The 23,397-nt window shown below is 36.1% G+C and overlaps 1 protein-coding gene and 2 long non-coding RNA genes across 3 annotated transcripts; 2 read left to right on the top strand and 1 right to left on the bottom strand.

Moving 5' to 3' along the window:
* Positions 1-1,708: 1,708 nt before the first annotated feature.
* LOC144361788 (uncharacterized) lies at positions 1,709-2,455 on the bottom strand. The gene is made up of 3 exons (XR_013422453.2): positions 2,297-2,455; positions 2,036-2,077; positions 1,709-1,823 (listed from the first exon to the last, which is right to left on the bottom strand). It is a non-coding gene; the product is annotated as an uncharacterized LOC144361788 (long non-coding RNA).
* Positions 2,235-2,655, top strand: LOC146730087 (uncharacterized). The gene is made up of 2 exons (XR_014927944.1): positions 2,235-2,474; positions 2,622-2,655. It is a non-coding gene; the product is annotated as an uncharacterized LOC146730087 (long non-coding RNA).
* Positions 2,656-3,028: 373 nt separating this feature from the next.
* On the top strand, positions 3,029-4,750 carry LOC144361787 (von Willebrand factor-like). The gene is made up of 4 exons (XM_085494571.1): positions 3,029-3,072; positions 3,347-3,585; positions 3,683-3,969; positions 4,577-4,750. The coding sequence occupies exons 2-4, from the start codon at positions 3,373-3,375 to the stop codon at positions 4,578-4,580; spliced, it is 504 nt and encodes a 167-aa protein (XP_085350697.1). The 5' UTR covers positions 3,029-3,072; positions 3,347-3,372; the 3' UTR covers positions 4,581-4,750.
* The last annotated feature ends 18,647 nt before the right edge of the window (positions 4,751-23,397 follow it).

Below are 23,397 nucleotides of genomic sequence, written 5' to 3'. Positions count from 1 at the left end.
AGAGGGGACTACAACTTTTCCACACTACTATGTCTCATGATTAATTAATTAAGTTATCAGTCTAAGGTTTATTTTATTTCAAAAATATTTTTAATTATTTTTAATTATTATTATTATTATTATTATTATTATTATTATTATTATTATTATTATTATTATTATTATTATTATTATCATTATAACATTCTTTCAATAAACTAATATATATTACTCATAATAGACTGGGTGCTTACTACAGTGTTTTGTAGTTAATTCTTGATTAGTTTGTCGATGAAAGTGAATCATGCGATGAAGAAACCAAAGTATCAACAGTAATGATGATGATTGAAGGAATGGTGACAATGATAATGACTGCTGTTTGGTGTTACATATGACGTAATAATACGCAAAATTAAAGAAAATGCTTTATTCTTGGATTTTGTAACGGGGAGGTTTAGAACGTCTCTATTTTGATTTTCAGTTTTGACGTGTTGACGTAAATGTATCATAAAAATAATATCATTTTCGTGTGTACTTTGTGTATTGCCAGCCCAGTATAGCAATACCATATTATGTTAAGCTTAGTCAACATCTGCAGATGTGCATGTATGTGTGTTAATATTTTGAGCAAAACAAATTATTCAATCAATAATTGCGAAGGTAAATTGGTGGTATATTGTCGGCAACATATTACAAACAATCGAAACGTTCGCACTTAATGAAGTGTTTGATTCAAAATTCGTGTCAGTGAAAAGATGGGAAAACTTAATAGTGTGAAATATGCTGTTTATGAGTAATATAGTTATTCCTCAGAAGGGTGCATCACACATGACATTGTTTAGTGCATTTCTCAGCTATGTACGGTTTATACCATTACCATTAGTCCCTACGTAAAGAATGAAAATGGGCATGCGCGACGTAATTCAGTTGCGTGTGCAATAGTTTATTTGGCCAATAGGAATGCGTCCAAATGGAGGGATTGCAAACACGTGCGTCAACAAAAAATTATCGATACAATCGAACGAGCAGATCAAATCTACACGTGCATGTATGTTTGTCTGAAGTCACTGCACAGCATTTCGCGTTGAAGAGTACTGTTAGAAAAACAGCCACGATGTTACGTTTATTATTGATCTTTGTGGCTACCAGTTTGACTCTAGCAGTTCCACACGAGGTAAGTTCACTCTCATAACAAGTTATGAGCTTATTGTTATGTATATTGTTGTGAACACTAGCATTGTGTCCAGGGAATTTTGTCTCGCTTGGCTGATAATACAGAGATACATATAGAGATACCAGATTCGACCCAAAGAAATACACATTAATTCGTTACAGATAGACCATCTTCATTCATTCAAACCGTCTACTTAAGATCACGCCTCGCTGCCCATTTCCTTTTTCGAATTCTCTGTCTTTATCCTCCTTCTCATATATAATCTTACAAACTATAAAATAGATTTTCTAAGACTTGGCAGAGTAAACATGCGATAAGTCAATCGCTGCAGCTGTTCATGCTTACTAGTTACCAGGGATGTTTTCACGGTTAAAGCTTTGCGAAGTTGCCACTATCAAATACAATTAGTACACAATATATTTATCAAATTCATGTGATATATAATTATAATGTCTACCTTACCATTGCAAGTCTTTGCATCACCAATGGGAAAAAAACAGTTCGGATAACGAGGAAAATTCTACACAATACAGTGTCAAAATGGTCCCTTGCAAACCGAGGCTCATCTGTGTTAGATTCACATCTATCGTTCCAATTGCATTAAAACAATGTTAGTTCTTTCCTTTTTTTCTTTTCCAGAAATTGGTTGGGAAGCGAAAGTAGTCCTTCTCTGTTAGCGAAATAATAAAAGTGCAATACAAGTTTGTATATCAATATTTATAAAAGTTTTCAACAATCTATTCAATCAAGTTATGGAAAGAATTCTAATGTGTGCACGGTGATGGAGAATACAAAGATTTCAATGCTTCTATTTAAGCTGTTGTGTTCTGGTCTGAAAACAATTGCCACCCATTTCAGTCGTTTTTAAAATTACTAACTTACCGGTTTTAAACAAAATGTAGAATGTATTCATATAAGATAAACCTGTAGATAAAATACACATCTATCACTATGAATTATATTGTCAGTATTTATACTACATTGACCATTTCAAATGACAACATGTTATTATAAATGTTACTGTACCAAATATAGTTGCATTGGTTATATATATTTGAATTATAAATACTGTCAAAATATTTACAATGTGTATCAGCAGCTACACTGAATTTGTTCTTCTTTTAGTTCTCATCGGACACTCACTTGTTATTGTTCACCTTTAATCTTGTTTGTTTTATATTTAACCCGCCACAGTACCACGTTATAGAGGGACCAATGAACTGGTACGAAGCAAAAGCTGCATGTAACAAAATGGGATGGGGCCTCGCACAGCCCAGAAATCAGTTCCAAATGGACGAGATAATGAAATTATATGTGGCAGGTATATTTGCAGACGTGGACATATCGTATTTGTTACAATGTAACATAAAATGTCATGAAACAATGGAAACTAATTACAACTTTGTAAATATTTATTCGTATCAAAGTTATTGTTTTACCTTGCCTCATTTTATTTTAATGATATTAGGTTTTTATTGGATTGGTGTAAGCGATGAGAACCATGAAGGGAATTTCACTTACTGCTCAGGTAACGGAGAAATTACCTACGACAACTGGGATGTCGACGAACCAAATAATGAAAATGGGATCGAGCACTGTGTTGAGGTCTGGTAAGTAAAGTTAGTGCCAATTAAAACACCAGCGGTCGTAAGTACGAAGAATATATATATATATTTTATAATATACATCGTATTTTTTAGATTGAGGGAGAAGATTGTACTTGCATTGTACACGATTTCATAAATAATCATTTTATCATGTTGATACAAAAAATACCAAAAGTTGATAGATTGTATGGTGATTTGTTGTGCCTTATGCAATTATATTTGAGTTAATGATCTAATATTTGACAGGAAATTAGCGGGCAAATTTTAATGACGTTGATTGTACCGTGGAACGAGCTAATGCATTTTGCGAGGGTGAGTATAGTATAAATCGATCTCCATATATTATCAGTTGCTCTATCACTTGTGTGTGTTGGTGGTAACCCATGCCGAATAAACATTTTCTGTAGAACGGTCATTAGTTTCTATATCCCTGATTAGATTGTTTTCAATCTTTATCATTTGCATGTAATATCACGTTTTGTGAACACCCACACTTACTTTGCTCTACTTTGTAAAAATGAATGATGATTGAAAACAACATATTGTAATGACATAAATATAAAACGTGCACCACTTTTTTCATTAGGACATGGTGTAAATGGTGAACCTCATATGAGGACATTCGATGAGCGTACTTATAATTTCCAAGGAATAGGATGGTATCATCTTTTCAAGGACTGCAGCGACAACCCTAGTTTTGAAGTCACAACCAAATTTGAACCAAGAGAAGATAGTACACCAGACAATATCAAGACGCGAACTATTGCAATCAATGTAACTGTTGGAAATCAATACGCAATTATTGATGGACGTGATGTTACTACAGTAAGTTGTCAGTGTGTAGTATTGTGATAATACAATCAGAATTTCTTTTTTAATTCAGCGATCATAACAAGATGATAAACAATTATTCATTCAACAGGGACGTACAGGTGGACAGGTGACTGACGCAAAAATTATAACAGTCCAGGAAGAAGAGAAAGATATTAAACTGCATTTCACTTCAAAGGACACGACATTCTCCCTTAAATGGACCCTGAGAAAGCACGCATTAGATGTATTCTACTCTGGCTCTTTTTACAGCGGAAAGCTATGCGGTCTGATGGGTAATGCAGATGATGATCCCCGCAATGACTTTCAGAAACCTGATGGTACTATTACAAAAAACGCTATTGAATTTGGTGAAATCTGGAAAGTTACTGATAAGAAGTAGGTTGTATTTCCCGTACATCTATTAAACTAAGGACTAGTCCTCTCTCATTATTGTATGATTTTTTTGGAATTCGTTTCTTTTGACTGGATCAGTTAAAAATAGAAATCGGCAGATATTTTTTTTAAACGTGCATCACTCTCATTTTCTGAATATAATTTTTAGGGAGTACACGAGCGAATTCTTTGGACATGAACTACAACAATTTCCAATAAAATCTGTAGCGATCACATCTGGCGCCATGATTCTTTCCTGTGAACCGGCAATCAACGCCAGAATATCTAATTGCTTGCATATTGATCTGAATTTGTTTCCCATAAGTACTTTATCTAATCATTTTGATATTTTATATGTTATTCTATTGTTTCGATTTGTCTGAATTTCGGAGATGCATTCAGCCCCCCCCCCCAATCATGTGGCTAGAACAGTTGACCATATATACCACCATAATGGATGTCATGCCGCCATCCCGCCATCTTATTGATTAAGAGATTGTCTTGTTGTCTTTGAGCTTGAGCCCAAATACTATGAGACGTTACAATGGTAATTTTTATTTCAGTATTCACAAATGTTAAAAACTAATTCATTTTTTTGTTCATGTTACAGATGAGACTAAAGAAGCCAACAACTGAAGAAACGATGGGCGTCGTGACACCTTCATTAGTTTTATAGATCCATATTTGTTAACATTTTATGATGGTTGCTTTTTTCGGGAAATTAGTAAATATGTTCTATTGCATCCATTGCTCAACAAAGTTTAATAAAAAGCAAGCAAAATCATATTACAATAATCCACTGATCATTCAAAATTATTTCTTTGTAAAGCAGCAAATGAGATCATTACGTTTCGGTCCCTGATAACGTTTCTTACCTTTAAAACACTACTTTCTGAATAGCGGCTGTGTCTGTCTTTCGCTGATTCACGTAGTAATGGCCATATTGTTCCACTGGGCCGGGATTCCTGCCCAAAGTCGCGTGACTAATTGACGTAATTTGAAAACATAAAATTCGTTTTCTGTGAACAAGTCTTCATTACGTCATGCCCATACATTCTGCTCTGCTTGCTTAGCCTTACATATTTGAGATGTTTCGGTGAAATTTATAACAAAAGAAGCAGTTTTATATTCGTCCAACTTTCGTGAGTAAAAGGAAACCCCTGCTTTAGGGCCACGAGCGTAAGTACTAACATCAGATAACCAAGGGATAAAGAACAAGCAACGAGAAAGTGACCAATCAGAACCGTAGCTTGGTACGCCAAGACACTTGAGGCGAGAACCAGCCAATGTCTGTCTATGGAGACTGTGGGGTTTCTATACCTACTGGCCTCTCTTTCAGTTCTTCTGAAACAGGAAGTGTTTGAGGGCGCTTGACTTATAACAAGAGTATATTCTCGGGGTGGAGCTACGTCAAAAGAAGTTCTACGTTGCTAAGACGCGCACCACTGTACCATGAATTTCTATGGGCTTTGTGCGCGCTGCTGTGGAACGCCGGTCGAGTTGGTGAAAATTCGAGAAAACAACATAAACTCAACTTTGAAATAATCCTGAACAACCAAATTTAAATATGTTACACATGCAGGGCTAATCTTGTTACACTGTTCAGGAGAGTTCCAACAACCATCCCAAAGTACCGTTTTTCTGCGGGTTTTTGGCCTTTGTTTTCACCACGATGGTTGCCAGGCGGTGAAAATGCCAGAATGTCCGCCCCCTGGATTGTGGTAATATAAATTCACATCGGTCTGCAAGATACATTACAATAATACTGATAGGCCATCTCGAAATTGCCTACCTACCTAGGTCCAATATTCTAGTTAGATTTCAATCAAATACAGTCGACAACGAAACAGTTCTATACTTCAAACAATGAAGCCAACGAGTACAAGAGCTACTTGAACAATATCTGTGTAGACAAGCAAACCTCGTTTTCGTGTGAAATATAGGTCTCCAAATAATGTTGGTTTTACGAAGTAGAGTAACTGCAGATTGTTTGTCCCAAGTAACATATTGGCCAGGTATTGTCTTGAAACGTGTGCAAACTGCCATGTCGACATTTGCACTGAACTGCACTGGAGGTGAACTGCAACTCACGGCACTGGCCTGAAGCTGGGTGTCAACTGTCTAACTCGTGATCACAGTCGTCTTGCACGAACAAAAGAATATTAATTATCAACGACAATGCATGCGGTCTATCCTAATTCTGCAGCTGGGCAAGCCTCGCTAGCTAACTGGGCATTGTCACAATACATGTATTTACTATTACAGCTAAACGGCTTAGTCTTCTCCACGAAACAAAACGAAAGCGCCATCAGTGTTCAACAATTTCAAAAAGGATGTCACGTCATGTCAGCACAAATGAATCGAGTTGCAAATTAGGCGGAAAAGAGGTGGAAACTAAATATCTTCGACAAATTTATTTCTGTGACATGGCGATGTTTGAAGTTGTTCAAAATTTAAGGTTAGGGTTTTGTTTTGTTTCGTTTTGTGGAAAAGACTAAGCCCAGCAAAACACAACAACAAAATTACGTAACGATAAGCAAATTAAGACAGTCATTCAGGGTTGGAGAAAAGTTGTTGGTTTATTGCCAGCTGTGGGTTCTGCTCTAGATGCCATGTTTTACGGTCCATATCCGGTTCTCAGAAAAGTTGATGACAAAAATGTCAAATTAATATGCTGAAATTTTATCATGATAAAATAAAAATACAGGATATTGCTTGGTCATGGTGGCTGATGCTGATGTGGGGAACTCATCAGAAATATCAGGTTTAATAACTCTTCTATATCTTCTGAATCGATACTAAACTGAAACCTTTGCTATCAGAAAGTGAAAAAAGGATTTAAAGGTCTTAGTTTCTGGTTACCGCTGGACGAAATTTACTTAAATAGATGTTATAGTAGTCAAGGGAACGGGACCTATTAAACAACCCCCTTCCCCCAATAGAGTTAGTCAAACATAATTTTAAAAGATTAGAGTATATGTTTGAAAGTGCTGCTCTGAACTTGTCCCGACGTCTGTTGACTCTGTTAGAAGTTGTAAAGACTGTAAGAGAATTAATGACACTTTTCCTATCCCAAACAAATACAAATTTAAATATTAATTTGTCTAAGAGCGACCTTTTTAAACGCGAAAGTCACTGGGATACGAAAGGTATTGAGGATTATTACAAAAACGTTGCTCTAATTTCTCTGCTGGATCCGCATAGCTTTGTTGACAAAAGCAGCTAAATTTTTAAGGAATCCTGATTGTCAATATTCGTTTGACAAAATTAATTTTCTGTTGATGAGTTCCGTAGTGTTGGTGGCTTCTGGCTTTCATAAAACTTGTTGATGGTCGACGCAGGTGATATATTGCAGTTGCAAGAACAGAATTGCGTTAATCATCACGAAAATTATTGAATGTCAAGATTATCTGAATGGTCGGCTAAGTGATGAAGCGTCGTCGATTGAATACTAATCAGTCTTATCTGATATCTTATATTCTTTGGTCTCATAAATTCTCTCCATCAGTTAGTTCTTTGAAATGACTAAATATTTTACAGTAAGATCCCATTTTCAATCTTGTTTAAAATCTAAAAAATGTATTACATATTTATGTTACAAGGCGTGCCTAGTCTGTTGCAGACCATGATGCATGTTGACCTTTTGGTTTAACATCACTTCACAATAAAGTGCTGTTACAGATTTGATATATCACCATGGTGACAACTCTTATTTTATCCATGTATACATGTTAATGTTCTTTATAGATCATATATAGTTTAAATATTTTATAGTAAATATAATTGATATTAGAAAACATCCATTTCTTCTCTGATTTCTAAAATTATATAATGAGTGTGTTTCAAACCAAAAGAAGTAGTTCAGATGATTTTTAAAACAAGTATGCCTGCAAAGTTTTTGTTTTGCTTAACATCTATTTCAAGATTTTTCTCATTAATCTTAATTTTGATGTTTTTGCTGTTATTCCGTGATGGCGCATATCGACTGTTTAATATTGTTATTGGGTACTGGGTCTATTGCGAGTGTAATAAATAAATAAATTAATGTTCATCATCATGAGCATTGTAATACATCCGGGTAGACCTCATAAACACGCAATAACAAGTTTAGACTTTTATAATGTCCGATACGTTCAGTTGTTCACATGCTCAGTATCAATAGTCCAAAATTCAACTTGACAGTCTTTCACTCAAACTGCCTTCAATGCACCATGCGTTAGGACGACTCACCACTCACAGGCCACATGTTATATGTGCTGGCGCCTTGCCCACTTCACACTGCTGAATTACCCAGCACACTATTCTACTTTGCATCACAAAAGCAGTCACATTCATCACTCCAGCCTACACTGGTACAATTTCATACAATCACATGTAAGTGCAGACCACTAACGCCCAATTCATACTCTCATACAAACACACTGTAACCATGACCTTATTCATGTACACCTGGTAATAGTTGCCAAGCAACCACTAGGCAATATAGTGATAATTTTGTCAAAAATGTTGACATTGTCAGCAAAGACATTGTGCTTAAAGAAAACTTGTATAATAATTAAATATTTAATCATAATTACTCGCATGGCGAGTGTTTTTATTTTTTTTTGTGTTTATATTTGGGTTGTTATAAGTAAATACCAATAATTATTTTGTGTAATATTTGCTTACATTTTTGAATCCTTGATACATAGAAACTTATGTGATAAAAAATATTTGTGCTGACACCACGAGTGACGATTACCGAATATTACTTCGTTTTATAAATACCAACATATATTCTACATTTTATATCGTTGTATTTAGTGTTACGAGTGGAATCCTGTCGTTGTATGTATTCATAAAACAAGGCAGTAGAAAAGTAGTAGTGACTTACTAACTATTTGAAGCAAAAAAACCTGTTTTTGAGGTGCCATGTGCAGTTAGTTATTTGTAGATAAGAAGATGAGTGGGTCATCGTCATTAAAATGTATTATTAATATCGTTTAATAATCATCTCTTGCATATCGAGCGACGAGGTGGTATAGTTATGGGGAAGCATCTGCTTATAAAACTAAATTCATGCTCCAGGTCTGACATTTTTTTTAGTTTTTTTAGTGTATTGCTGGTCCTGTAGATAAAAGTTTACAAAGTTATTACGTTTATTACAAAATTTGAAAATGCTATTTTAAAAATAAGTAAATAAATAAATAACCCATTCATCGGAACTTCTGCTGTCTTCCATATGAATGGAATGAAATAACCAAAATGCCTTGAAACAGCGCCCCTGCAGTTCGATTCGTTCAACAGTTCAAAAAAAAAAAAAACATATAAACGAGCGCCCTCTATATGTAGATCAGTAAAAAACATCTGCTCACACTCAACACAACGGATTTGCTCGAAACTACATAGAGTCAATTTTTAAATTACATGTATGCATTGTTATAATTGATTTGCAGCAACAAATGATGACTTGACGCCTTACTGTTCTATTTTTAAAAATGCTAAGCAAGTGTTTTAAACATGATTTCGATGGTCTACAAAGCTGATAGAGAGAGATCGCTTCGCCGTGTAGTTTCGTTGACATGCGTCATATGAACTGATTCAGCACATACACTTACACTCGAAGTTTACAGTGTAATTTTGATATAAACTGAAATAAACTCAGCTTTATATTCTCTCGAAACATTGAACTACTAAACAAAACGTCTTCTTACGAGCATCTGTTGCATATATCACGGTTGGCTTTAATAAACTAGCCTTCCAAAACTTCTCTTATAAATGCAATAAAAAACACGCTTATTAGGCGATATATGAAATATTCAAATGAGTTACCAATCAATAATCCTGTGCGCTACACATAAATTCATTTTCACTGAGCGACACAGAGGGCGAGTAGCTGCAGCATTACCTAAACTATCCTACGCCTGTAAACTCATTCTATAGGAATATATTGCAATATATGAGAATACTTTATTCTACAAAACGCGGCGCTGGTTTACTCTTATCCCAGTTAAAAGAGTTGAAAAATATAATTCCATATTCCAGTCAATGATCAGGTAAATATATAACATCTCACTTGTAAAACTTGAGGCCTACAACGTTTAGACGTATTTATCCAGAACTCGTCCATATTTACTCGTTTACATGTTATGCCTGTGTTTTTTTAATAGATTCATGTCAATGCCGAGTCTGTGTATCGCTAACCGAGATTTATCATTACCTTCACATCAAATGTATACTCAATTATCTGAAATAATACGACATATAGATTAAATAGCTTTTCAATCGATTTTTTTCTTACTTATTTCATATTTCCTAGCGTGAAAAAATACTTAACCACTCTATAAATCTATACTTCATGTAACTATTTTATAAATTTTACGTCTATTATGTAATAAACTCCGTCAGTGTGAAAACAAATCTGCGTAGTTATTAACGTAGGCAGGGTGGTTATATGTGAGTGTGTGCTAGCGCCCTCTATTCAGTCATACCTACAGTATGGAATTATTATTATTATTTACTACTTCCAGTGGCCTATATAATAAGCATTTTCTAGATAACAGGGTCATAAAGACCATGTTTTAAGAACATGGAGCTTCTAAGTTTTGTTATTAAATAACTAATAAATATTTTTTACTGGCTGTCTATCTAGAAAAAATGAGTCGCAATAAAGTTTGGGGACGTTTGAGTTCTTTTTTTTACGTTTTATATTTTAATGTATGGAGCTTTTTAACATAAGTAAACATCAACAGAAACGAATACAAAACAATGTAACCGACCCCACGCGGTGTATCAACCGATCATTAATCAACAGTTGATTGGTCATCACGTTGATATATTCCAGTTTCACAATTTTTTGAAAATTTGTTATTATTCAAAAGTGCTGACTTTTTTTCGAAATCGTTAATTTAGTATTTGAAAGTGTTGAGTGAGTCTGGGACTGGAATTTAATCAAGCGCTGTCCATCCGCATTCGCGTTTTAGATGAAGTGTGTAGGCTTAAAGTTAGCATTGGTGTTTATTTTTTGTTCCCACAGACGCATAGAATCATTGACTAGTAACATTGCCATTTGCGCTTGCTTTTGAAATATGATGATTTATTATTGGGCTCGCAGTCGAATTTAAAATATGCAAATAACCAAAAATGCCCCAAGCTCGTCAATTAAATTGAACATCCTAAATTGAATATAGAATATTGATTTTCGCCGCTCATTCCAAAATCCTATTGTTGAAAATTAAATGACGCCACCAAAGGTATAACCTCAAAAGTCGCAGCTGAAAACTATATTGTGATTACTTACCATCAATTCACCAATCGAGAATACGTCAAAAACCAACATGTTATGTTCCACAATATATTGGAAATTCACAAATTATATTACATTAACGTAAAACAAATCATATGCGGATATTTATTTACTCATGAAATAAAAGCAACTAAATAAACTTAAGGCATCGTAATTATTTAATAAAATGACAAAATTGAAACATTACCAATCACATACTAGTCATAGTATTTTATCCGAAAACATTTGTTAACATCTATAGGAAATATAATCTGTATCTGATATGCACCTATATTCCAGACAGTACAAGAACAGATCTGGTAAAAAATATAAAGAATTAAATTGGTGTGCGGGCGCTATTTCATAACACTGTGACTTGATAACTGGTTAGAATGGTCATACGATTCAGTATTAATAGTCACAGGCGCATAACATTGTTTCACATTCCACAAACCGCCAACTAGCGCGAGAGTAAAAATTGTTTTAGATCTAAAATGTCTTTTCCTAAAAGCAGTTTTGAGAGCTACGTATAGTACAGCATAGACAAATAGAGTGAAATATAGCTACAGGTCACACTCGATCTGTCAATCAAATCTTAGTCTGCCAGTTTATACAATAGTTCATATAATCGTATCGTGCTGATTGGGTTTCAATAGACATCTGCTGATCGATAAACGACTACTGAACCAACATGTTTTTCACAATTCTGTTAAAACTAGAAAGACTGTCTGCAGTTCGTTATTCCGCCATACAATTATTTTTATCGATGAAGGAACTTTTTAAAATTACACTCGATAAGTAAAATATGTAGAAGTGTAGGGACACTTTCAGTTGTTGCTTCGAGTGTGTGTCCGATCAAGTTGAATGCTTGAACTTAAAGTTAGTGATGTAAATGAAACTAATTGAGTTATATGGGATTTGCAGACTTGATTGGTTCTAATAAAGTGGCTCAATAACCGACTATAGTTGTATATTTGTCCAAAATATCACAGTGAAGTGTTATCAATGACATCACGTACGCACATTTGGTTCACACGCCTTGGTAGTACTGTTTAGAATCAACAGCGTAGACATTATAAACATATATTACAGGATTATTATGAATAGATTGTTTACTAATTGTATTTAGTAGTGACAACTTTGTAATGATTTAACCGTGAGACACGTCCATTGTAATCACGTGATCGCTATAGGGATTGCAGCGATTGGCTGGTCGTATATTTACTCTGTCACGGCTTGGAGTTTATGATAGTTTGTAAGACTTTGTAAGAAGGGGAAGCAGAGAGGGGGGCAGCAAGGCGTTATATCAGCTGGTCGTTTGGATGAATAAAACTGGACTATCTGTAACAAATGAATGCGTTTATTTCGCGCGTAAGTGTCATCTGCACGCTCTCCCGTGTCCACGCACCTCGACGTTCTCTTCGCAACAGTAGACTCACTAACACATTTACTCTATAAAGAATCACAGAAAAAGTTAGTACATATGTCTATTTAATCCGAATACACAATTAAACGTAAACTACCATTCGCAAAATAATTGTTAATACCAATGGTTCACCTGAGGATTACTTAAGTCTTGCCATTTAATTTTCACATACATTTCTATATTGTGAATTGGTGACTGGTTGCGTCATACGATTCAATATCACTGGTCAAGGGGTCACAACATTTGTTCCACATTCAACGACCGCCAATTTGCACGAGAATAGAAAGTGTTTTAGACATTTCCTTTTTTAAGAGCTGTTTTCGGAGCTATGTATTGTACATCATGAAAAATAGAGTGAAATATAGCTACAGGTCACACTCGATCTGTCAATCAAATCTTAGTCTGCCAGTTTATACAATAGTTCATATAATCGTATCGTGCTGATTGGGTTTCAATAGACATCTGCTGATCGATAAACGACTACTGAACCAACATGTTTTTCACAATTCTGTTAAAACTAGAAATACTGTCTGCAGTTCGTTGTTCCGCCATACAATTATTTTTATCGATGAAGGAACTTTTTAAAATTACACTCGATAAGTAAAATATGTAGAAGTATAGGGACACTTTCAGTTGTTGCTTCGAGTGTGTGTCCGATCAAGTTGAATGCTTGAACTTAAAGTTAGTGATGTAAATGAAACTAATTGAGTTATATGGGATTTGCAGACTTGATTGGTTCTAATAAAGTGGCTCAATAACCGACTATAGTTGTATATTTGTCCAAAATATCACAGTGAAGTGTTATCAATGACATCACGTACGCAGATTTGGTTCACACGCCTTGGTAGTACTGTTTAGAATCAACAACGTAGACATTATAAACATATATTACAGGACTATTATGAATAGATTGTTTACTAATTGTATTTAGTAGTGACAACTTTGTAATGATTTAACCGTGAGACACGTCCATTGTAATCACGTGATCGCTATAGGGATTGCAGCGATTGGCTGGTCGTATATTTACTCTGTCACGGCTTGGAGTTTATGATAGTTTGTAAGACTTTGTAAGAAGGGGAAGCAGAGAGGGGGGCAGCAAGGCGTTATATCAGCTGGTCGTTTGGATGAATAAAACTGAACTATCTGTAACAAATGAATGCGTTTATTTCGCGCGTAAGTGTCATCTGCACGCTCTCCCGTGTCCACGCACCTCGACGTTCTCTTCGCAACAGTAGACTCACTAACACATTTACTCTATAAAAAATCACAGACAAAGTTAGTACATATGTCTATTTAATCCGAATACACAATTAATAAACGTAAACTACCATTCGCAAAATAACTGTTAATACCAATGGTTCACCTGCGGATTACTTAAGTCTTGCCATTTAATTTTCACATACATTTCTATATTGTGAATTGGTGACTGGTTGCGTCATACGATTCAATATCACTGGTCAAGGGGGCACAACATTTGTGCCATTTTTGTGAATAGAAAGTGTTTTAGACATTTCCTTTTTTAAGAGCTGTTTTCGGAGCTATGTATTGTACATCATGAAAAATAGAGTGAAATATAGCTACAGGTCACACTCGATCTGTCAATCAAATCTTATTTTGCCAGTTTATACAATAGTGCATATAATCGTGTCGTGCTGACCGGGTTTCAATAGACATCTGCTGCTCGATTTACGACTTACTGTTTTCCACAATAATGTTATAACCAGACAGACTGTCTGTAGTTTTGTCATACAATTATTTGTTTATCTTTGAAGAAGCTTTTGAAAAATACACTTGAGAGGTAGACTCTAAATGTAGGGAGACTTTCAGATTTTGCTTTATAGAGTGTGTAATCAATCCACTGGTACATTTCAGAACCAGATATGTGCAAAGGCAAATAAACATAAACATCGGACTGGAGTTTATTTATGAAGTTCAATCTATTTATTTGAACAAGCCAAAACAAATACATAATACACACAACTCATGACAAAGATGCAATAATAAACACACAGAAGGTGAGATAACCCAGGAATGTGGGACTTGAGTGAAATTAGAGTGATACTTTTTGTATAGCAGTGAAACAGTGACTGATGGGAGGTATATATTTCAGACAAGGAAGAGAAACAATAAAGCATGTAAAAATTGTATTTTTAGGGATTATTAGTATTAGTCAGTCTGCATGTTTGCGTTATGTCGTCGACACTGAATTATTTTCTTTGTGTGTGTGTGTGTTTGCGTGGATAATATATTCATGAATTTTGATTAGAGTTTTGTCTGGTTACTGGGTTGATCTTGTCTGTCGACACTTCTATTCATAGTGAGTTGAGTTACTGTTGTGTATGGAACACAGTTATTGCTGTGGGGAAAGAGAGTCCTGATAGATATGAAGAGGAGGGGCGATGAGCGATCTCCAGTCGCCAGAAGGCACGGGGTGCATACAGACCCAATATAAGTGAGAAGTGGTCTAGGCTGTAGATATGGATCACACTGTTTTCAAATTTGGCGGGGTTATAGTGGTATTGGTGAACTAAACTACTTGGACAGGGTTTGGTTGGGTGTGCTGAGATACCTTTAAAAAGTTAACCAGGCGATGATTATTACCTACAAGATGGGTACGATCGTATATACAGTGGCAAACAGTTTGGGCGAAGTTAGTTCAGTGAGAGCATTATGTAGTGAGAAGATACACTTTGTAAATTTGCCCTGCTAGTAAGGGAAGCTAGGCATGGCTGAGTAGAGTAAGTATAAAACGCCATATCCCAAAACCGACATGCTCATATATAAAGTTTGCTATTCAATAAACAAGCACACACATATATCTATTATAACATACCACGTATAGCCATACCAGTCAGAACCAGACTGTTAAACAACTGTCAATCATCTTTGTGTCTATTTTTTAAACTTCAATGGTTTCCAAAAGTGATTAAATTCTGATCAGGTGGCCAACTAAAAATAATCAGACAATTATGCAGAGTGAGCTGGTAATGGAGACAGGAACACTCCTCTATCACTCCCAGGAGAATGGACTGACTGAAATGTTTAATAGAACTGGACACTTAGCAACCAATGAACCAAATAAAGGTGTATATTTCACCTTTAGTACACACATATAAATATCAGCACCGGTTTGGAAGCATAGTATCTACTGTATGGGAGACATCCTCGATTATTTATAGATGTTTAGTTAGGAATTCATCCGAATGAGGCATAGGCATATACAACCAATGATTCCCCCATAAAGCACCCTGATTATGCATAACAACTGGCCTCAAAGGAAAACAATAGTGCAATGGTAAATGAGTTTGCATATGAGCAAAAGGTAAATGAATTGATGCTAGTAAAGATGACGGAATATTGGTAGGCGTTTTAAATCCGCATAGTTTGATATAGATTTTCATCCACGTCACGTGACCGAGGTTAAGATGTTAATTACTAATGACTTCCGCACAACTCTGCAGACGATACTGCTCTATCACCTATGCGTCGTTTGGGCTAGGTCAACAATCAAAGTTTGACCCGCGATGATGGGACCCACCCTAGGTAATAATTGGTAAAATACTTTTGTATTCTTCAGAAGTCTGCCATAATTACATGTACAAAAGGGCACCTGATGCAAGAGCTATTGAGTTAGCAATCACACAAACCTTATGCACTCGTACTTTGTCGACCCTGTGCTAAGGTCGAAAACCGGTCATAATCCTCAATTTCTGTCGAAGTGATCCACCTAGAAATGTAAGTCGGGGAAGCTGGTCTATCCTGCTTACCCGACCATAGCACATAAACATGTGCTTGTTGACCTGCCTCAACTCCCTAGTACATCTCTCGTAGCAACTCAAAACTCACTACACACTTGGACTCATATGCTGCAATGGTGGAACCCCTATTTGCAACGACCAGGACATTGACAGGCCGCTGAGATAAACCGTTCGTCGGTGTGAGTCTACTGAAAGCCTCCATGCATGAAAATGGTACACTGCTGAGCTCATTGGCAGTGTGCTGTCCTGTTGGGACAGCAGATCCGGAAATTAGAGATGCACTACCTGTGTTTCAACTAACATTTCCAACAGTAGTGGAAACCAGGTCTTTGTTTGCCAATTGTGTGCCACCAGCATCAAGATTCTTCTATCGAAGTTTCTCCAGTACCTTGTGAATCAGTGGGAAGAGAGGAAAGGCGTACACATCTATGTTCGATAATGTGTCGGCAGGAGTGTCACGTACATCGAGAGCTTTCCAGGGTGTGTCTATCTTGGGACCATCAAACAATCGAAACGGTGTGGAAGGTACCTGGTACGGTACTTGCCACTCCATATTCTGAAAACAAGATTGCTGTGAATGCTTTTTGCTTGATTGTTCCACACCCATGAAATGTGATGTGCAGTTAGCTCCACATTGTATTCCAGGCTACAATGGAAAATTTGCTTCACTGGACATCTGCTGTGTTGTCCAAGTGAAGCAAGACTCTGTGGTCCCGAACTATGGTTAAAAAGTGTATCAGTGCCAGGTGCACTTCTTACAGTTTGAGCCAATTGATATGGTGTCTCTGAATCCAATACAGGGGCCATATTTCCTTGATCATTCATTATGTGCGCACTCCAATCTGTGAGGAAGGAATCCATGATCAGATTCATAGCCAAGGCGAGTGGGTCCAAAGAGACACCCTGCTAGAGGTTGGTAATTGACATCCACCAGGGCAAGACATCCCTCGCTTGGTCCCAGAGAGTTACTCACTTCTTTTTTCCCATAAGTGAGACCGGTGTTGCAGCAAAGTGTGTTGCACTGGGCGGCTGTGCAATTTGTGTAGCAAATTTAATTTGTGTAGCAAAGCTAATTTGTGTAGCAAATCTTGTGTTAGCCTCACTTGCTTGACCAAAATTACCTTGCCTTGGTTGTGTAGCAACCAGTGGTCTTGCAAGGACCGCACGTTTCAACACTCTGGTGAACATGTATGGATCCATGCATAACCCAATGAGGAGCACCATGAATTTGAATACCTGGCCAAAATGGGCGAATAGATCTACTTAAGTCTAGCTAGGCTAGCCAATCGAAATGGTGCACAAAACGAATAAAACTGTCTTTGGAGACTGTATGCGGAAGCAATTGAGGAGCAAATACTGATACCTGTAGCCTTTGGAACGTGTGAGTACGTGAGAACGTGTTGTTTGGTCTTCCACCCTGCGTTTTGCAAACTTTGTAAGCAAACTCTCTACCTCCTGTTGGATTGCTTTCACTTTGAGAGGATCTCCTGGCAGCGATTGCGGTGGAGATAGCAGCGGAATTTTGTAACCATGTGTCACTACCTGGAGTGACAGGTATATGTAATAACAGGTTCTACATTGGGCAATTTCTTCACAACAGGGGCCAGTGGACTCAAGGTTTGTAAGAGTTAAAAACCTCTGACTCTGCCTCCCACCGAAGCTTGCCAATACCACATGTCACATCTGTAAGCATCAAACTTGCTTCCCCCATGACTTGGCTGTTGTAGTTTCTCTGCTTGAGGTATTCCATTAAAGAGGATGGAGGTGGTCCAGTCTGCATCACTGAGGCGGTGGCGTACCTTGTGGTTCAGTTCACAGGCGAAAACACACAATGCCAAAACAGCATCCCACTGCACAGATTTAGCCCCTGTGAAGAGAGTCGGATGACTGCAGGATATCACACATAGCCATGCGATTTCTCGCCAACAACTTTGTCAGCTGGTCTAGAAAGCCGATGCGTTTCACCTCTGAGATTTCAGAGTCCTGGAGACACAATACAATTCCAGTGTGCTGGCCACAAACTCCAAAAAGTTAATTCGTCACAACTCTGCTCTCAGAGCGTGGTGGACTGTTTCTGAATGAGATGCCGAATAACTCCATGGAACAAGGCCATCCCCTTCACCCATCCTGCAGAATCAAAGTTTGTGATACCTGGGTCAGAGGAAGGAAACGAGGGATCAGGTCAGGAAGAGAGGAACCGCGCAAGCCTGTAGAATCAAACATCATTGAATCATCCTTTCACTTTAAGTAATTGAGCAAGGGCAGATTCGATCAAATGTCTGGTAGTCGTGTTGGTTCCCTCTGTGTGACAGTTGGAGTCCATTATTTCAACTTGGTATCCTGTGTGTACTGCTACAATATTGTGTGGCAAGTGATACAGGCTACAACCATCATTCTGTGCATTCCTCTGCAAGCAAGACTCCTCTATTTCTTTGTTGTTGTGTTGCCGAAGCCATTGACAGTCGTCCATTGTCCATATTGTCTTGTCTATTTTAAGTCCGAAATAAACAAGGAACGCATGAGTAGACATACTACAATTTTTGTAATTTTAATCAGCTTCTTTAAGTCATATTTCAAAGCAAATACAAAATTATAGTGAATAGCAAATATTCTGTAATATTTATATGTAAAATGTATGTAAGAAATTGTGTGAATAGGTCATGAATTATTCTTAATATAATTCAGATTTTGTATAAAAATCGATTGGTTTTAGTTTTTATCAGAAAAACGAACGATTTTGACAATGTCAAAAACGCAAAGTCTTTATTGTAGTGTTTAAAACTAGCAATGACACTGTAAGCAGGTAAAACAACGGTGAAGATAGAAATTATGGGTACAAGTTACAAGAAAGTTCAGTCCTATGAGGAAGACGATGATTACAATTATGAAGAAAGTGAGGTCTATTCCGTCATTGCATGGATTGAGCAAACACCCCTGGATTCATCGGTAAATTTCTCCCCATCTGTCGTTAGCCAGAAATATTTCTTCCCTGAGTTTGTGTAGTACTATAGTAATTGTGTATTAATGTACATATATTTCTGTCAATGTGAGATTGACCCCCCCCCCACAAGGCGGTGCCAAGGGTAAATCAAAGAGCACACTAAAGGGGTTGTGTGTGTTAGACTCGTCAAAATTCAATGTTTTCCCTCATTTGTATGAACAGCTTGAAGAACAAACTCACCGTTATTCATTTAGTTTAAGATCTTGGTAGTATGGCGTGTAGTATTAGAATTGGCGTTATTGGCTCTGTAATCCCCTTTAATATATGAGAATTATGTAATGCCCTTATTGAACACAATACTGTTCTTTATTTTAGTCCCCATATACTTTTTTCCATATTTTCAATAACCGACTTCATGAATTCGTTCTTCTGAAATGGGGCATCTAATTAGTGCATTGCGGACCCACATCACATTTGAAATGCCAATCAAACCATTTTTACAATCACAGACAATGGTTGATGTAATCCTGTCATTATGCTGGCTGGGTTTGAAAGCACACCTGCATCCTGATTAACAATTCAGTACACCAATATGTCTACACTAGTGTTAGAACCAGAGGCTGAAAACAAATTTCATTTTCGTCAAACAGTTAGTCGCGTTATAAAATTTACTTTGAGCAGAATCTCATAAGTATATCAATGTCGAGTCTCTTTCATTCTTCATATGATACAATAATTTATTATTTATTTTGTCGTAGAGGTTGTTTTGTACAGTTGAGTGAGAGAGGAATTTCGTATGTTTCAAATGCCTTTGAAATATGAAACTACATAAAGCTATAGGTGCTAGTTAAAACTATGGTAAAGATAGGGTATCCGTATTTGCTGAAGTCTGCCACCAGTTTAGGGCTGTATATTGAAGCCTTAGCTATTGATATGTAAAAAAACAGGTTTGACTGTTTTCTCGTATTCGTATTCCTTTAACGTAACTTTGATTATGTTAAGGTAAATTGTCTTTCTTATTTTTCGAATCCGACGCCCATTGTAAGTTTACAAGTCATCAAACTTGTTATGCCCTTCGAAGTCGGTATGAATGTGTTTGTTATTATTACTTAGCTTTAAATGTTTTTATATTTACTAAACATCATTTTAGGTGATTTCACCTATACCAATGTGTAGGGAATTGACTACTGACAAAAATGGCAAATGACTCAGGTTGCCAACTGTTTTCTTCAGTGATGTGATCAAAAGACATAATTGACCTTTGTTGTTCACTGTTCACTGTTGGTCCTCGTCACAAAATCTAAATACATTTCTGCTTGAATAGACTTGTCACATGCAGACTCATTCTTGCTTTATAGTGAATGGTTGAGTTGAATGAGAACACATAAACAATGTATGGTTTGAAGTTATTGCTTTATACGGTGAAACTATTAGTGCGCAGTCTGTCTGGCAAATCTTAAAAAGCAAAAATAACTTAGTTTAAGGGATGGCAGCAAATTATCGCGATGAATAGACCAAGTACGAGTTAAGGATAATAATTTAACCCCCAGACTGAAAAAAGAAGTCCTGAACAACTCCTGTCAATATATTACCAAGTCAACTAATGAATGAATAGATTCATACCATTCTGTCACAATCCGCATTTAATGAAGGCGCGCCATGCAATAATGTTACCCACCATCAGCATTGTTTGGGCGAGAGGCGTTAGAAAAATGTACATACACTTGATTCAACTAAACACAGGCAGACAGACATTCTCATTTACTGGTGGCAGTGCTCAACCCCTCACTTTTCCATGACTACTGACTATGACAATATATGGAGAAATGAAAGAGATCAGTTTGTTCTAACAATGTCAGAAGGAACGACAACTTTTCCCCATAATCTATTTCTTATTTCTTAATTAATTAAATTATCAGTCAATAGGTTTATTTTATTTCATTTTTTGCTAAATTAGTCATATTTTTATTAACAGTTTTATTTAACAGTAAGTAATTGAGTTTTTATTGTTGTATTTGACATTTCCTTGTTTTGTGAATTATGTTATTCTGTGCTGATTTATTTTCATTTCTAAACTTATTTGTTTATGATGCTGTATATGATTTCATTTATTTTCTTTATTCGTTTGTCGATGAAAGCAAATCATGCCTTAAGTTAGCGAGGAATACATTATCGATAACAAAAATTGAAATATAGAATCGCCGCAGATGTCATGTCAGATGAAGAAACCAGATGTCAACAGTAATGATGATGATTGCAGGGATGGTGACGATGGTCATGACAGTGATTTTGAAAGTGACGCTCATTGTACCAGTGAAAACAATTACATTATCACACTGAATTAGGATCGGGACATTTATTTACAATTATTTTCTCAAATATAAATAGCATTACATGATTTAGTGATACTTTTACTGCGCTAAAGTGTGTCTTTAAAAACTTGTTTGATAGATGGATTAATATCACACTATTTTATTCAAATTGAATACCTGAAATTGAATACCCAAAACCTCTACAATGTATGAGGTCTTAAAACTGACTCTAAGTCTAATTATTTGTGAAATTGCTCATGTTTTACAATCTTTCAAATATTTTAATTTGAAAAACTATTTTATTAACATATGTTGGTACACTAAGATGCCTCAACCCAGTGCAGGGAAACAACAGCTAAAATGTATGAGTAGTCAGAATAAATTAAAACAAAAGAAGTGTTGTGAATATTACTGATGCATGATCCCCCAAAGTATACAGAAACATGGGCAAAAAATAGTTACTCACTAAATTGAAAAATGTCTCAGTATTGTCAGAGAGTAAGTAATTAAGCAAATGAGATATGAATAAATGAATGAATGAATGAATGAATGAATGAATGAATGAATGAGTGAGTCAGTTTACAGTTGCAATTCTTCACACACACAAATTATTTAAAATCGCATATTCAGCGAGTGTCCATACTTCTGACATAAATACTAAACTTATACTTCCACTATCGCCCATTGTAGGTGTATGGGTTTCTGTAAACAATTAACAGGTAAATAATAATATGATCAGAACAGAAGCAATCAGCATGGCGGCGAATGCAATGTTGTATATGATTGGACTACTTTAATCAAAGCCCAATAAATTGTTAATGTTGTTTTGTTCAGAAATACAAGCATACGCACACGACAATTTCCAGAAAATAATTCGACTTCTTAGCTTATTGAAAAAAATATGCCGCAGATAATGCAACATTAATAGTTTAGCTTGACAATAAAACGTCGGTGAATGCAACGTAAAAGATCACACTGTAGGCTATTTTTTCTCACGTCTGGGACTACGGTTTGGTTTTACATATGACGTCATCGGAAGCAAATATTTTGTTAAATGAACGTTCCTCATACTGGGACGTTGTAGCACAGAGGGGATTAGAGATGTCTCTATTTTGATTTTCAGTTTTGAGTTCAAAGTTCAAAAATCACATAACAGGCGTGTTGACGTAAATGTACCATAAAAATAATATTATTTTCCGTGTGTACTTTGTGCATTGCCAAACCAATAAGGCAAAATCGTGTAGTGTTACGTCTAGTCAACACCTGCAGATGAGCATAATATTTTGAGCAAAAAAATAATTCAATCAGTAATTTCGAGGAAATTGGTGGTATATTGTCGGCAACATATTTCAAAAAATGCTTAGACACAATTTGAACAACCAAAATGTTAACACTGATGAAGTGACAGATTTAAATCGTCTTAGTGAAAATACGGGAAAAGATACTTGACTCACTCTTATGTCAATGTATTTCTTATTTCTCTCTAGACATCATGACATACGTATTAGCTTTTTTCCTCAGTAGCGTACGTTACACATGGCAATATTTAGTGCATTTATCAGCTATCTACGGTTTACACCATTACCAGTAGTAGCTACGTAAAAAATGAAAATGAGCATGCGCGACATAATTCAGTTGCGTGTGCACTAGTTTATTTGTCCAATGGGAATGCTCCCAAATGGAGGAATTACAAACACGCGCGTCATCAAAAAATTATCGATAAAATCGAA

This window comes from Saccoglossus kowalevskii, chromosome 20, assembly GCF_978046115.1.
Source record: "Saccoglossus kowalevskii chromosome 20, keSacKowa6.1, whole genome shotgun sequence".
In the NCBI taxonomy this organism is placed as follows: Eukaryota; Metazoa; Hemichordata; class Enteropneusta; family Harrimaniidae; genus Saccoglossus; species Saccoglossus kowalevskii.
Note: the sequence above shows the minus strand (reverse complement) of the source record. Positions and strands in the feature narration are given on the sequence as shown.